The following is a 12,637-nucleotide window of genomic DNA, read 5'->3' as shown; positions in this document are numbered from 1 at the left end:
ACGCTTGTTTATTTGTCCTGATCCAGGGATCTGGGACTCCACAACCTAACAGAGCAGTCTTCTCATCCTTTTAAGTGTTCTTAGGCTCCACTGTCACAAGTACATTATTGTCACTTTAATTTTCCAAACCAGCCTGAAGGCATCATTGAATACTGTCTAGGGCTTTGCATGAACTCATTTCTCACAGTGACTGTCATTGATTATCCTTGTGACTGTTTGTTGCTTTTTTCGTCATATGCATAATTCATTTAAGCTTTTTCCAAGTATTTTTGAAAAGTACATCCACAGATGTAGGTATAAGCTTTTAAATATACAACTGAAGGTTTTTATGAGTCAATCACACTGGCTGAATGGTCTCTTTCTGATTATGGAGTCAGAGTACATTTCTATAGTGTTCTGGAAGCTATGTGAGGTGTGGATGCATATTGACTGAGCTCCTTGTTAAACAATGGTGCCCCAAAGTGCAGCTTAATGTGAAGTCCAGAATGACCGATACATGCTGTAGACGAGGTGAAAATCGGTTTCTGTTTAACTTGGAATCAATAAATGTTGGTTTGTGCTGCTGTGGTTGAGATCCAACTATTTTTCGTTCCAAGCCAATGTGCCCCAGGGACAAACAAGAGTGAAGCTGATGAATGCAGCTTAGACAAGATTTTCCTAATATTACATCAGTGCTCTGTGTTCACAGTCCCACAGATGCAGACCGTGCTGGCCCTTGTCCCTGACAGGCTCACTGAGTGGATGTTAGTCCTGAACGCCTGCTGTTCTGCAGTGTGGTCTAACAGCCTTGTTCATTCCTGTGGTCAGCCTAGGCAGGTTTCTCAGCGACCGCAAGGTGCGTTCTGCTAAATTGCTGATGGCAGTGCTGATGGAGCCGTCACGGTCCCTGTGAGCCTCTGTCCTGAAGGCTTTATAGGCATCTTTAAGTCACCGTTGGCAGAATCGGAGAGCACCACATGGACTGAAAACTGGGCGACCTACAGTGAGCTGGCAGTTGTTAAAAAATTCAGGGCCCCGCCATACTGAAGATGAACCACCCCAAAAATAGCAAAACTGTCTAAATTTTCTGCAATACTTATGCACCTCTAACGTACATCAGCCTTATGCACAACGTTGGCTTCAGTCTGTGCTTTTTGCACTATGCCAAATGCCAGATCTAGGAGGGCTTGTAGATTCCCTGTCTCTTTCAGGGGTGTCATGTAGTGTGTCAGTGCTGTTCACTGTTGCAGGGCTCAGTCATTGGTCATGACGAGGGCTGACAGGTGTGCTGCAGGTCCTACACTGGATTATAACATCATTTATTTTGCATTTCAGCAACATCAGAGCAGGAGTAAGAAGGTGTGACTTACTCCCGCTTAGTAGCCCTTTTAAAAGATTAGTGAATTTGAATATGACTTTGACACTTTCAGCATATTTTTTGCATACTTTATCCACACCTTTAAATTGCTTTGAAGAGCCACTTTTTTCCCAGGTTGAATGAGACTTTCATATCTTCACTGTATTTTAAAACACTGCAGTAATAATACCATGGTTTCTACTGTGGGAAACTTGACTGATGCAGACTGTTACCTGGTTTCGTATTGTCAGGTGCCCTGCTGGATGTGGAGAACACATTGTGAATCAGGAGGGATAAACGGACCCTTTCAGGCTTTGTTTGAACACATCTGTGTACTCGTGGGGGGGGGGGGGAATCATTTGTTTGTATATAGGAACTGGCAGCACTGAATGTGTTGATAGTCCTTTGTAGTTAATCTTCCAGGACGTGTACCCTTTCTAGAGGCCTGTTACACTTGTATTCATTGGCGAGTCTTGCCCGTGTTGCCGTTTTGGAGCTGAACACTCATTTTACCTGGAATACAGTTTTGTAGTCTCCCCCTTTTGGGCTGTGGTGTTTACGTTTTGGCCTGGTGTCCCTCTCTCTAAAGGAGATCTGCGACTCGAGCGCTGCGATTATGAATAATGTGTGTGTCCTTGTGTTGTTCTTGCTTCTGTAGGAGCTGTCGAGCTGCGGCTGGAATAAGAAGGAGAAGTATAGCTCAGCCCCGAATGCTGTGGCCTTCACCCGCAGGTTTAACCAGGTGAGTGATGGAGAGGAGAGCACAGGACAAGGAGGCAGAAATAATGGCCCCTGTGGGCAAAGTGCCATTGCTGTCAATTTGTTGAAAAACCTTTTCAATTATACCTTTCTTATTGTCCTTCTAATTTATTCTTAGTACTGAGCATTAGACGAAGCTTACCACTTATAATGGAAGCAAATTCACAGAGTTATTAGGGAATTATTTTTCCGTCACAATTGCACTTACGTTTTATTGAAAGCAGGGAGGTTTGTGATGCTGTGTGGGCACGTGTGTGTGTGTTTTTAAGCCTTTTGCCCACTTTTAAGTGAAACTCTTTCCTTAAAATGACTCCTTGGAAAAATGTATCAGTATAATCCAATGTATCAGCAAATGGGATGAAATTTATTTATAAGTAATCTAAATGTATCATTATAAACACAACTAAATATCCTACATATAAACTTCAGACAGAATACAAATTAAAAAGAAAATAACATCTGATTCAATAAGTTTAAAGTGGAATTAGGTTTTGGGTTTGACTTCCCCTAATTTGAGTGTCCAGTTACTGTTACAACTACATTTTTACTGGGATGAAAAACATAGTTTGGGAGCAGTTTTGGACAGATTTTCATATTTTGTTGAAGTAATGAGTATGTGATAGAGTTTGCATTTTGATTTCCATAGCAATAAGCCAACACCTAACTCAATAAAGACTTTCTAGCTACGCTTAAATATCACCTCTCACTGTTAATTAGCCCAAACAAATAACAACCATAACTGTAACCGTAGCTACATTTGTTGGAATCAAAAATAGTTGGATGCAGTTGTGGACTTGTATTCATATTTTGTTAGGGAAGACAGCTCACAAAAAAAAGAGCATTGTGTACTGTGTCTCTGATCTGTGCTATAATGTGGCTGCCACATTTCAAAAAGCATTTTTGTGTTTGAGGTAACTGAAGTCATGGATGTCCTATGTGTTTTTATTCACAGCTTCAAGTGCTTAATCCTGAAGTCGGTAGCGTTCTTACTAATCCATTTAATCTCAGTCCATTTTTTAATATTCTGTAGACCATTGCAAATTTGCCTTTAAGACCATGTTTAGTTTATTGCCAGCCAATTCAAATACTATTGTTATCTTTTAAAGAATGTTTGTTTCTCTAGTGGAAATTCCTACATTTATAGATGTGCTGAAACTGTTTCAAGAAACTACATACAGGATATGAAATGAGCGTTTTGAATAATATTAGCTGGAAAATAAACACCGGAAAGGTCCTCAAGTTGTTATTCTATTCTAAGATACCCTTTACATTTCCCATATTTCATGCATGGAAGCAATTGGTTTTAAAGCCCAGCTTGTGGATCTGAAGCAGTTTTTGCTGCCTCTGCTGCCACCGCAGGCTCCCTGCCACCCAGGGCTCTCTGTAACTGGCCTGAGGCGCTGGTCCAGTTCAGGGCTGAGGCCATGGGCAGTACTTCTGTGGCCTGTGAGGGATTGAGAGTAGAGAACTGGAAGAGGACATAGGTTCACTTTGCCACAGCCGACTCAGTCATGGCTATAATTACCCACAGGAGACAGATCTCTTTCTAGCCCTCACTCCTTTTACAAGCTAAGTCCATGTTATTAAATGCCTGTGCCCTTCATCACCGCTGAGATTTGCAATCTTAAGCTCTTTTATTATTGTTCCGTGTCTAACTGTACTTTAATCGGACAGTTTACAGGACTGTAAATGCGCCGTAAAGAGTTCAAAATAGTTATTATAGTTTTCCCTGTCTTGTGTGTAATTCATGTTGATGAAAATGTGGAGAGAGAAAACAGGAAACTTCAGCCATCCATTCCAGCTCTTCTTAGTCGTCTGTGTGCGGCTGCACCAGCTGGGAGACTCAGATGGGGAATATCCATGTATCGCCAACCAGCTTCCTATAGGTTTATAAGGAAACCCTTTGCATCTTTACACACAAATTAGATAGTTAAATCTGTAAAATGGCAGATCCTGGAATATTGCGACTGTACATTAGTGCTTCTGTAGAGTTCCGTCAGAGAAACGGCACTCTGACAGGTCCAACAGCCGGGCCTCCCCGGTGTTTGCATCACGGCGGATGAGATCCCAGTTCGGAGTTGTAGGAATCGTCCTGCCTGTGCCGTGCAGGAGCTGGAATGGGAGCTCCTCCCAGTTGTGGGTTATGGACTCTTCTTCAGTGGAGTCTTTCTGGTGTGTCAGGTCTGATCCTTCCGGTGTGAAGAGCAGATAGAGGACAGCCGGGACACACCTCTGCCCCTGAGGCGCACAGGCTGCTTTCCGGATTCTTCTCCGTTATACGTGGCGTTGGACTGAGATGCACTCTTTTATTCACAGAGATTCAATCCTCTGTCTTTTTTGTTTGTTCTTTTTTTCCTGTCCTTTTGTGTCTTGCATTTCCACGCCTGGCATCTGACAGTTGTTATGGACACCAGCTTATGTTTATAACAATAATGATAATTATAATGATAATAATAATTGCTTACACTTATATAGCGCTTTTCTGGACACTCCACTCAAAGCGCTTTACAGGTAATGGGGACTCCCCTCTTTTAATGACCACAGAGAGTCAGGACCTTGGTTTTACATCTCATCCGAAGGACGGCGTCTGTTTACAGTATAGTGTCCCCGTCACTACACTTAGGACCCACATGGACCGCAGGGTGAGCGCCCCCTGCTGGCCCCACTAGCACCTCTTCCAGCAGCAACCTTCAGTGCTTCAGAGCTTCAGTGGGTTGCCTGGTGTGACTTGCAGGGCGATATGGCTGCTGGCTGCTGTTTACTGTGGTATTTGAAAAAATGTGTCAGATAGGGATAAGTTTCCTGCTTTGTCTGTCTTAATTTTTTTTTTTATTTACCATATTTTATAGTTTATGGTGAATTTTTCAAAGAATTTTCCTTACGAATCTGGAACAGTTATTTGTTTCCATTTGCACCGAACCCAGCAGAATTGATTAATGTGTTAGTATGACCAGAAAGTAAGGTCAACAGCCAGGAGGAAATGCTGAACTGTAGAGGTCAGCCATCAATAGGTGACATCAGCTCTACAGTACTAAAATAGCTCAGAAGTCTTCGTGCAGCTGATTTCCAGAGGGCTCTCAGGGAAAGTATTTCTTACTTGGCTCTCTTTGCTGTTCAGAATGTCAGTGTGTGTCTGACGGAGATTTGAACATGTGGCTTCTGAAAGAACAGTTTGTGCAGACAACTGTTCGAAAACCCGCGGGTGCTCATATTGCCTTGTTATGTAGGAATCTGGCTCAAGTTTGTTTTTGCTCTGTGTAACTCCTCAAATCCAGTCAAACACCGGAATTTATGGTTGTATCAAAAAGGGATCAGTTTTGTGTTGCAAAGGTCTCCAAATGTGAAGCTGGTAGTGTCATAGTTGCCCATTGCTGAGTGTCATTGTTGTGCTGGTGTGTGTTGCAGGTGAGTTTCTGGGTTGTTCGGGAGATTCTTCATGCACAGACCCTGAAGATCCGAGCCGAAGTTTTAAGTCATTATATCAAAACTGGGAAGGTAAACCTTTTCAAATGACATTTGTTTGCTTTTTGAAATGATTAAAAATGACATTGCTACACAATGGAGTATTGTTCCCCTTAAAAACTGCAAAAAAATAGGTGAAAGGTGGCTTGGCAATGAAAAATGACAAACGTTTTCTTGTTATATGTTATTAATTTACATAAGCATTTGCAGTATTCAGCACAGTATTTACATAATTTGCTGTGTTCTGTTTGGTGTCTGGTCTATGAGTTTATTTAAGAGCTGGTAGAAGAAGGTATGCAGGTTTGGAGTTTACTTCCCTGAATGCCTTTATAATCTGTGTTTAAATGCAAAATGTCAGTACTGTTTATTGGAGTTTGGTTTCACTTGGACATAGTTGACCCCTAACATGATAAATACTTCCCTGAATGTGTTTATCATCTTTTTTTAGAAACTCTGCGAGCTGAATAATCTCCACGCACTCATGGCAGTTGTGTCGGGTTTGCAAAGCGCTCCCATTTTCCGACTGACCAAGACCTGGGCGGTAAGTCCACCTCTCAAAGGGCAAGAAATAAAGTGCAGGTCTCCATGCAAACACATGGCCTCGCCTTTAGATCACCTGACAGTTGTGAATACGCTACCTCACATGCACACTCGCTGCCCTGAGATCACCTGACGGTGGTGAATACGCTACCTCACATGCACACTCGCTGCCCGGAGATCACCTGACGGTGGTGAATACGCTACCTCACATGCACACTCGCTGCCCTGAGATCACCCGACAGTGGTGAATACGCTACCTCACATGCACACTCGCTGCCCTGAGATCACCTGACGGTGGTGAATACGCTACCTCATATGCACACTCGCTACCCTGAGATCACCTGACGGTGGTGAATACGCTACCTCACATGCACACTCGCTGCCCTGAGATCACCTGACGGTGGTGAATACGCTACCTCACATGCACACTCGCTGCCCTGAGATCACCTGACGGTGGTGAATACGCTACCTCACATGCACACTCGCTGCCCTGAGATCACCTGACGGTGGTGAATACGCTACCTCACATGCACACTCGCTGCCCTGAGATCACCTGACGGTGGTGAATACGCTACCTCACATGCACACTCGCTGCCCCGAGATCACCAGACGGTGGTGAATACGCTACCTCACATGCACACTCGCTGCCCTGAGATCACCCGACGGTGGTGAATACGCTACCTCACATGCACACTCGCTACCCTGAGATCACCCGACGGTGGTGAATACGCTACCTCACATGCACACTCGCTGCCCTGAGATCACCCGACGGTGGTGAATACGCTACCTCACATGCACACTCGCTGCCCTGAGATCACCCGACGGTGGTGAATACGCTACCTCACATGCACACTCGCTGCCCTGAGATCACCCGACGGTGGTGAATACGCTACCTCACATGCACACTCGCTGCCCTGAGATCACCTGACGGTGGTGAATACGCTACCTCACATGCACACTCGCTGCCCTGAGATCACCCGACGGTGGTGAATACGCTACCTCACATGCACACTCGCTGCCCTGAGATCACCTGACGGTGTACAAAAACCCTCAGTTTTACCACCTGGGTAAGAAAACAGTGTATTTGTGTTTATAAGTTTGAAGTAGAATTAGTAAAGATTTTATGATCTCACACTATATTCATATATGCACAGATAAAAGTGCCAGATTTCTGGTATCTTCTGTCCAAAAGCATTGTGTAGGTAGGACATAATAAAGATCTTTGATTTCACACAACAGTACACAGAGACCCTAAAACTAATCCACTAGACATTGAGTTTTAAATCTCATGAAACCTAGAGCACAAGGAGGTTAGTAATAGGCTGAAAATGTACCTTGAGTCAGAAGTGGAAACCTATTGGTAGCCAGCTCTCTTACTTTAGCCATTGCACCACAAAGCCTAGTCCGTTGGTTGTGGGGGGGGTGTTCTCAGCAATCTGTGGGCTAAACTCTCTTGGGTATGACCTGGGTTATCACAGGAACTAATATTTGAAGAAGATTCATGCTTATTCAAATGTGAAGTGTGCAGTGTCTATTTTTGCTGGTTCTCAACATCGAGCAAGGAAAATTAATGAAAACTATGGGTTTAAATAAGGAATAGCTTTCTGTCAAATATATAGTATTTCTTATTTTCTTCACAAGATGTTTGCCATTATAAAAACCCAGGAAGGGATTTTGCTGTTGAAAAGGTTGACGGCAAGCAGACTCGGAAGGTTAATTTTTTTCTGACATTTTCTAATGTGACTTTTTTTTATTGTTATTCATTACATGTTTAAACAGAGATATATTTGGTAACTGTGAAAAAGAGTGGGAAAAGACAATTGACAAGATTCATCTACAGCAGTAAGGGGTTTGCGTTCTTAGAGGTCTGCGAAATTCTGCTGGAACCATTGAGAACTGCATCAGTCCTCCATTCTGTAGCTGGTTGTCCAGTGTGTGCAGTGGGATTTTCATGAAATCAGTTCGATTTGGGATAGTAAGTGTGCACGAAGAAAAGAAAGTGGCTCGACAGTAAATATATTTTGGAAGACAAATGAATGCAGCTCATGTCTGCCCAAGGACTGGGAGGGAAAAGTATTTAGCCATTAAAGGAAAAAGGGTTATGTGTTCATTTAACGACTACTGCACGTAATACCTTTATGTGCGCTGGCTGTTTGATGGAATTTGAATTGCTGTTTTTGCATTGTCACTTTTCCAGCTGTTGAGTCGGAAAGATAAGACCACCTTCGAGAAGCTGGAATACCTGATGTCCAAGGAAGACAATTATAAGCGCCTGAGAGAATACATCAGCAGCCTAAGCATGACACCCTGCATCCCCTATCTGGGTAAGGGAGAGTATAATCTCTTTCAGTGTTTGTGACATCGTTGGCAAAGCTCAGAGACACGAGCACTGTTGGTGTGGAATTCCAATCGCCAACAAAGCAAATCGTCAGCCTTGAGACCCCGAATAGTCTTTATGAGCCGAATATCTCTGCTCTCTCAGATTTATGGCATACAAAGAGGATGGAGAGTGGGGAGGATTTTAAAAAGAGTAGAGAAAATAGCTCCCATTAAAGACAGAAAAACAGAGGTCAGTACATTTCAACTTTTACCAGCAGATTTATGATGCTTGTTCCCTCAGACTGTGTGAAACCAACATTAGTCGGACCTGGGCCAGCAATAGGCTGGGCTCCTGTCATGGAAGGGAGCGAGACAGTCACAGTACTGTCCTCTGCGGGTCTGTCCCATTGCCCTTTAAAACAAGGCGGATCTGTTCAGCAGCCTTCTCAAGCCCCCGTCCCAGCGTGTAAATCCTCACCTCTGCCTGTTCCGAGTCTGAACCGGTCAGAGCTGGTCAGTGTCATCTCAAACTCTAACAAATCAGGTTTCTGTGCGGAGGTGTGCTGTGGTTGTGCTGGTGTCTTTCTTTGCTGCGGTGGCAGTTTCCAGGCCTCTGTGGGCTATATGGCAGCGGCCATCTCCTGTGCTGCGGCTTTCCGTTTGGATTGCTATATAAATACATGATTCACGGAGAAACCATTAAAGGGCTTTTTTTGGTACTGGCAGCACAACCTGTGTCCAGAAATAAGTGCTGAAAGGTGCAGAGAAACAAAATTACATGATCCTGGCATTAGGAACGTAGTTCCCGTGTGAAGGAAAAACCAGCAGCCTGTTCACATTCCCCTTTTTGTGTTTTAAATAGAGTTGCTCTTGTTTTATCATTGGCTTGTGTTATAAGTGATGAGTTATAAGTTATAGACATTTTGTTCGTTTTTTTCCAGTGAGCTACAGCTTGCTTCTCCCTGATTCGTAACACAGACAAGATACTAATGGATATTGCAATTTGTGTTGGGGTTTTGGCTGGGTAGATAAAATGCTAATATGTCAATTATTGGTTTATTTCTATTGTGACTGTGCTGTCACCTATCTGTTGCTTGCATCTACGAGCTTGACAAGCTTGTCATAAAAATAGCTTGCAATGCTAGTTCTACATTTCCAGTGATCTGAGGTCAGTCATAAATGTGTTTTATAGCCACACTGTTTCTCTAGAAGATACTTTTTCCTCATCTTTGACTTGATACTGCCAGTGTGGTATCCAGAGGGGATTCTTGGTGAGCAGGCTGATTTGGAACAATTAACGAGTCTGGAAGGCTTCAGGGGAAAAAGCAAATCCTAGTCCTGCGACAAGTTTGAAAGCCATTAGAACTGTTCATTTGTTCTTGTCATAAATATTCTGCTGAGACCATCAAGGTTTCTGGCTGCAGCGTCAGTGGAGATGAGGTGATGAAAGGTGTTACATCTCGAGACAGGAGATGGAGAATCTTTCATGAATGCCATCTGGCGGGTTGGATATGACAGTGTACTGAAACCTGTAGGTGTTTTGTATTTTTCCAGCATTTCAAGTGTCGGTTGTTTTCCCATACAGTATTTTCCCAGTCTCACCTTCTTATGCTTTTAAAATGTATCGAGGCACTTTTTTGTAGCTTTGTAGGACAAAAACGTTGAGAGCGTGTGATTTCAAATATTTTTAATAATGATCACAGCTGGCTTAATTCAATCTTGTCTAAATTTAGGACTCAACTTGCCCTCCATGTGAATGTCTCTAAACAGCAGCATAGCCACATTACCCTGATCCCACCAGGAGCTAAGGAAGGGTGGGCAGACCTTCTGGGGAAAATCAGTAGGTGAAATTTGTTTGACCAGTAGGTGGCGCACTTTCCCTAGGACAATAATTTGCAAAACTAATGCCCCTTTATGGCAACTGGGGAAGCTGCTGGAGGACATGCCCTCATAAGTGGTGTTGCACTTCAGGGCCCGATGAAGTGGCGCTGCTTCTGGATGAAAACTGCAATTTAAATGCAGTTACAGTTTGTCAGTTTACTAGCTGAGCCACTCAAGAGTGTTGTATAGGCACTTGATATGTGTCGTTGCTGTTAAAGCAACGCTAAACAATTGTACTCAATTTGTGTAACTGTATGCTGAGAGAACATGATTTGATTAGATTTGCCGTGTCTCTGTTTTCCTGGAGTGTTACAACTGTCATTGTGATATTAAACACTGTAGGAATTTTTACTTTTCTGTGTCTATATGGGGGCAGAGACTTTAAATAGTTCTGATCACTTCTAAGCAGGATCCTGTGCCTTGAAATACTTTACGATATGGCTGTGAGGTTATTAAGGAGTACATTTTAGTAGCAGCAAAAGAATGCAATCTTACGTACTTATAATAATAATATGAAAACCACGGTGTTTCAGAAAAGGTTGCTTTTGATAAAATACTGTAGTAAAACAATTTGGCCTTTACATTTATGTGGAAATAATGTTATTTGTAACATGAGCTGTAAAGAATAATGTATAGTATAGAAATTAGCAATTACTGACATCTGATTTCATTTATCCTTCAATTAAGTTTGGCTTTGGCCTCAGTATTGAAATGCTTTTTAAGATTTTAGAAACATGCTTAGTTGATTATGCAGGATTTGAAAAGAAGCTTTATAAATGGGTGATATTTCAAGACTGCTGCTTTTTCATATCTAAATTTATAATAACAGCTTATGCTGAACCTCGTTGAATCATGCGTGGATGTTTTTGGTGATTTGCCAGTTTGAATAATAGAAGAAGAACAAAAGATGTAAGAAACACCAAGCAAATTTTATTGTCCTGAAATACTACAGCGAAGCAATACGGCAGTACTTCATTATGAATTAGGTGTGGGTTACAAATAGCACTTTTTAATTATTTGTGTAAACACTAGTATAAAACTCAGATGCACCTACAGGAGTCCCTGTTACAAAATACTGTAGTGAAGGATGGTGGCTTTTAGGTTTCTTTATTATTTCAGCTTCTGACTGACGTGACACCTCTGCTTGGAATAATCCCTGCCAGTTTTGCAGGTCCCCAGTGTTTGACCTTGAGTCATTTAATGTGCCGAATACAGTACTATGAGGGAATGGCAGTCAGCAGGCAGTATTGATTAGTACAAGAGCACCATTGTATACATAAGAATTTCATTTTGCAAACTTAAATTGAAGGTCATTTGGCGCATTTAGCCTGTTGGCTCTTCTGTAGCTGAGTGATCTGGAGATATCATGTCTGTTTCCTAATTGTAAGGTTGGTATTGTCTTCAACATCATGATGGGTGGCTTGTTCCATACCCCTGCATCCCTGTCTGGCCCCTCCTGTTCTGTTTACTCTGACTGAGGCATGTTCATTTCTTCCTTGATGAACACCTGAGTGAAACATGCATGTAATACATTAACTGCTTCCCTCCGTTTGTTTTGAAACATGGCAGTTTGAAGTTTACACTGCCATCTCATCAGTTAAACTCGTCCATAATAGAGGCACTTTGAATTTTGAGTAGACAAGGCAATCATGTGGCCCTCTTAGTTGTCACTGCTCACTGGGATGATACCCACCATGTTTAGAGTTAACAAGCCAAACGGTTTTTAAACAGGACGAGTTTGTGATATAGCATTAAGGTGACTATCCTGAGCACTGCAGAGATTCCATTCTGAAAACTTGTCATCATTTGGCAGTAGAATCACATGTCCCACAATTTGGAGTTAACTGCTTCAGCTCAAACCTTTGTGGTCCGTGGCCACTTTTGGAAAAGCAGCCTGTTGAGGATATGGTCCCGACAAATGATTGTGATAATTTTTATTTCGCAAGCAACTTTGGTGAAGTATGCCCAGTAATAATTCAGTTACTGCCAGAGTCCCCAAGAAGAGAGTTTCTGAAGAGGTTTTCAAATATGTGGGTCAGGCCACTGGTATGATGTAGGGCGGATTTCAGTTTGTCACACATTTAATAAGCTGTCTGTCCCAGGATACCTGCCAAGTTGCTCCAAGTTGCTCTTCAGCCACAGTGTTTGAAAAGAAAAGTAGCAAAGCAAAAAAGCCTTATATTCACTCCAGGCTTCCATGCCTGGAAGCCTAACAAGCAGTGCTGTACAGCGCTGATACTGACTGTTTGATATCTTTGATAAGTGGTTACTAGATTATGATAGTATGTTTAGAACAATAAGCATAACAGGAGAGTTTTCCTGGGGAAATTAGTCTGGGAA

General features: G+C 42.5%; 1 protein-coding gene across 8 annotated transcripts in view; it reads left to right on the top strand.

Moving 5' to 3' along the window:
• Positions 1-12,637, top strand: part of ralgps2 (Ral GEF with PH domain and SH3 binding motif 2) — a 112,497-nt gene that overhangs the window by 45,538 nt on the left and 54,322 nt on the right. For all 8 annotated transcript variants that reach the window (XM_088599287.1, XM_088599288.1, XM_088599281.1 and 5 more), the window contains 4 exons: positions 1,995-2,078; positions 5,501-5,590; positions 6,006-6,098; positions 8,295-8,421. In XM_088599287.1, the coding sequence (XP_088455413.1) occupies positions 1,995-2,078; positions 5,501-5,590; positions 6,006-6,098; positions 8,295-8,421 (394 nt within the window). The remainder of the gene's footprint in view (positions 1-1,994; positions 2,079-5,500; positions 5,591-6,005; positions 6,099-8,294; positions 8,422-12,637) is intronic.

This window comes from Lepisosteus platostomus, chromosome 11, assembly GCF_059453375.1.
Source record: "Lepisosteus platostomus isolate fLepPlt1 chromosome 11, fLepPlt1.hap1, whole genome shotgun sequence".
Lineage (NCBI taxonomy): Eukaryota > Metazoa > Chordata > Actinopteri > Semionotiformes > Lepisosteidae > Lepisosteus > Lepisosteus platostomus.
The sequence above is the reverse complement of the archived record's forward strand: the minus strand, read 5'-3'. Positions and strand labels throughout refer to the sequence as shown.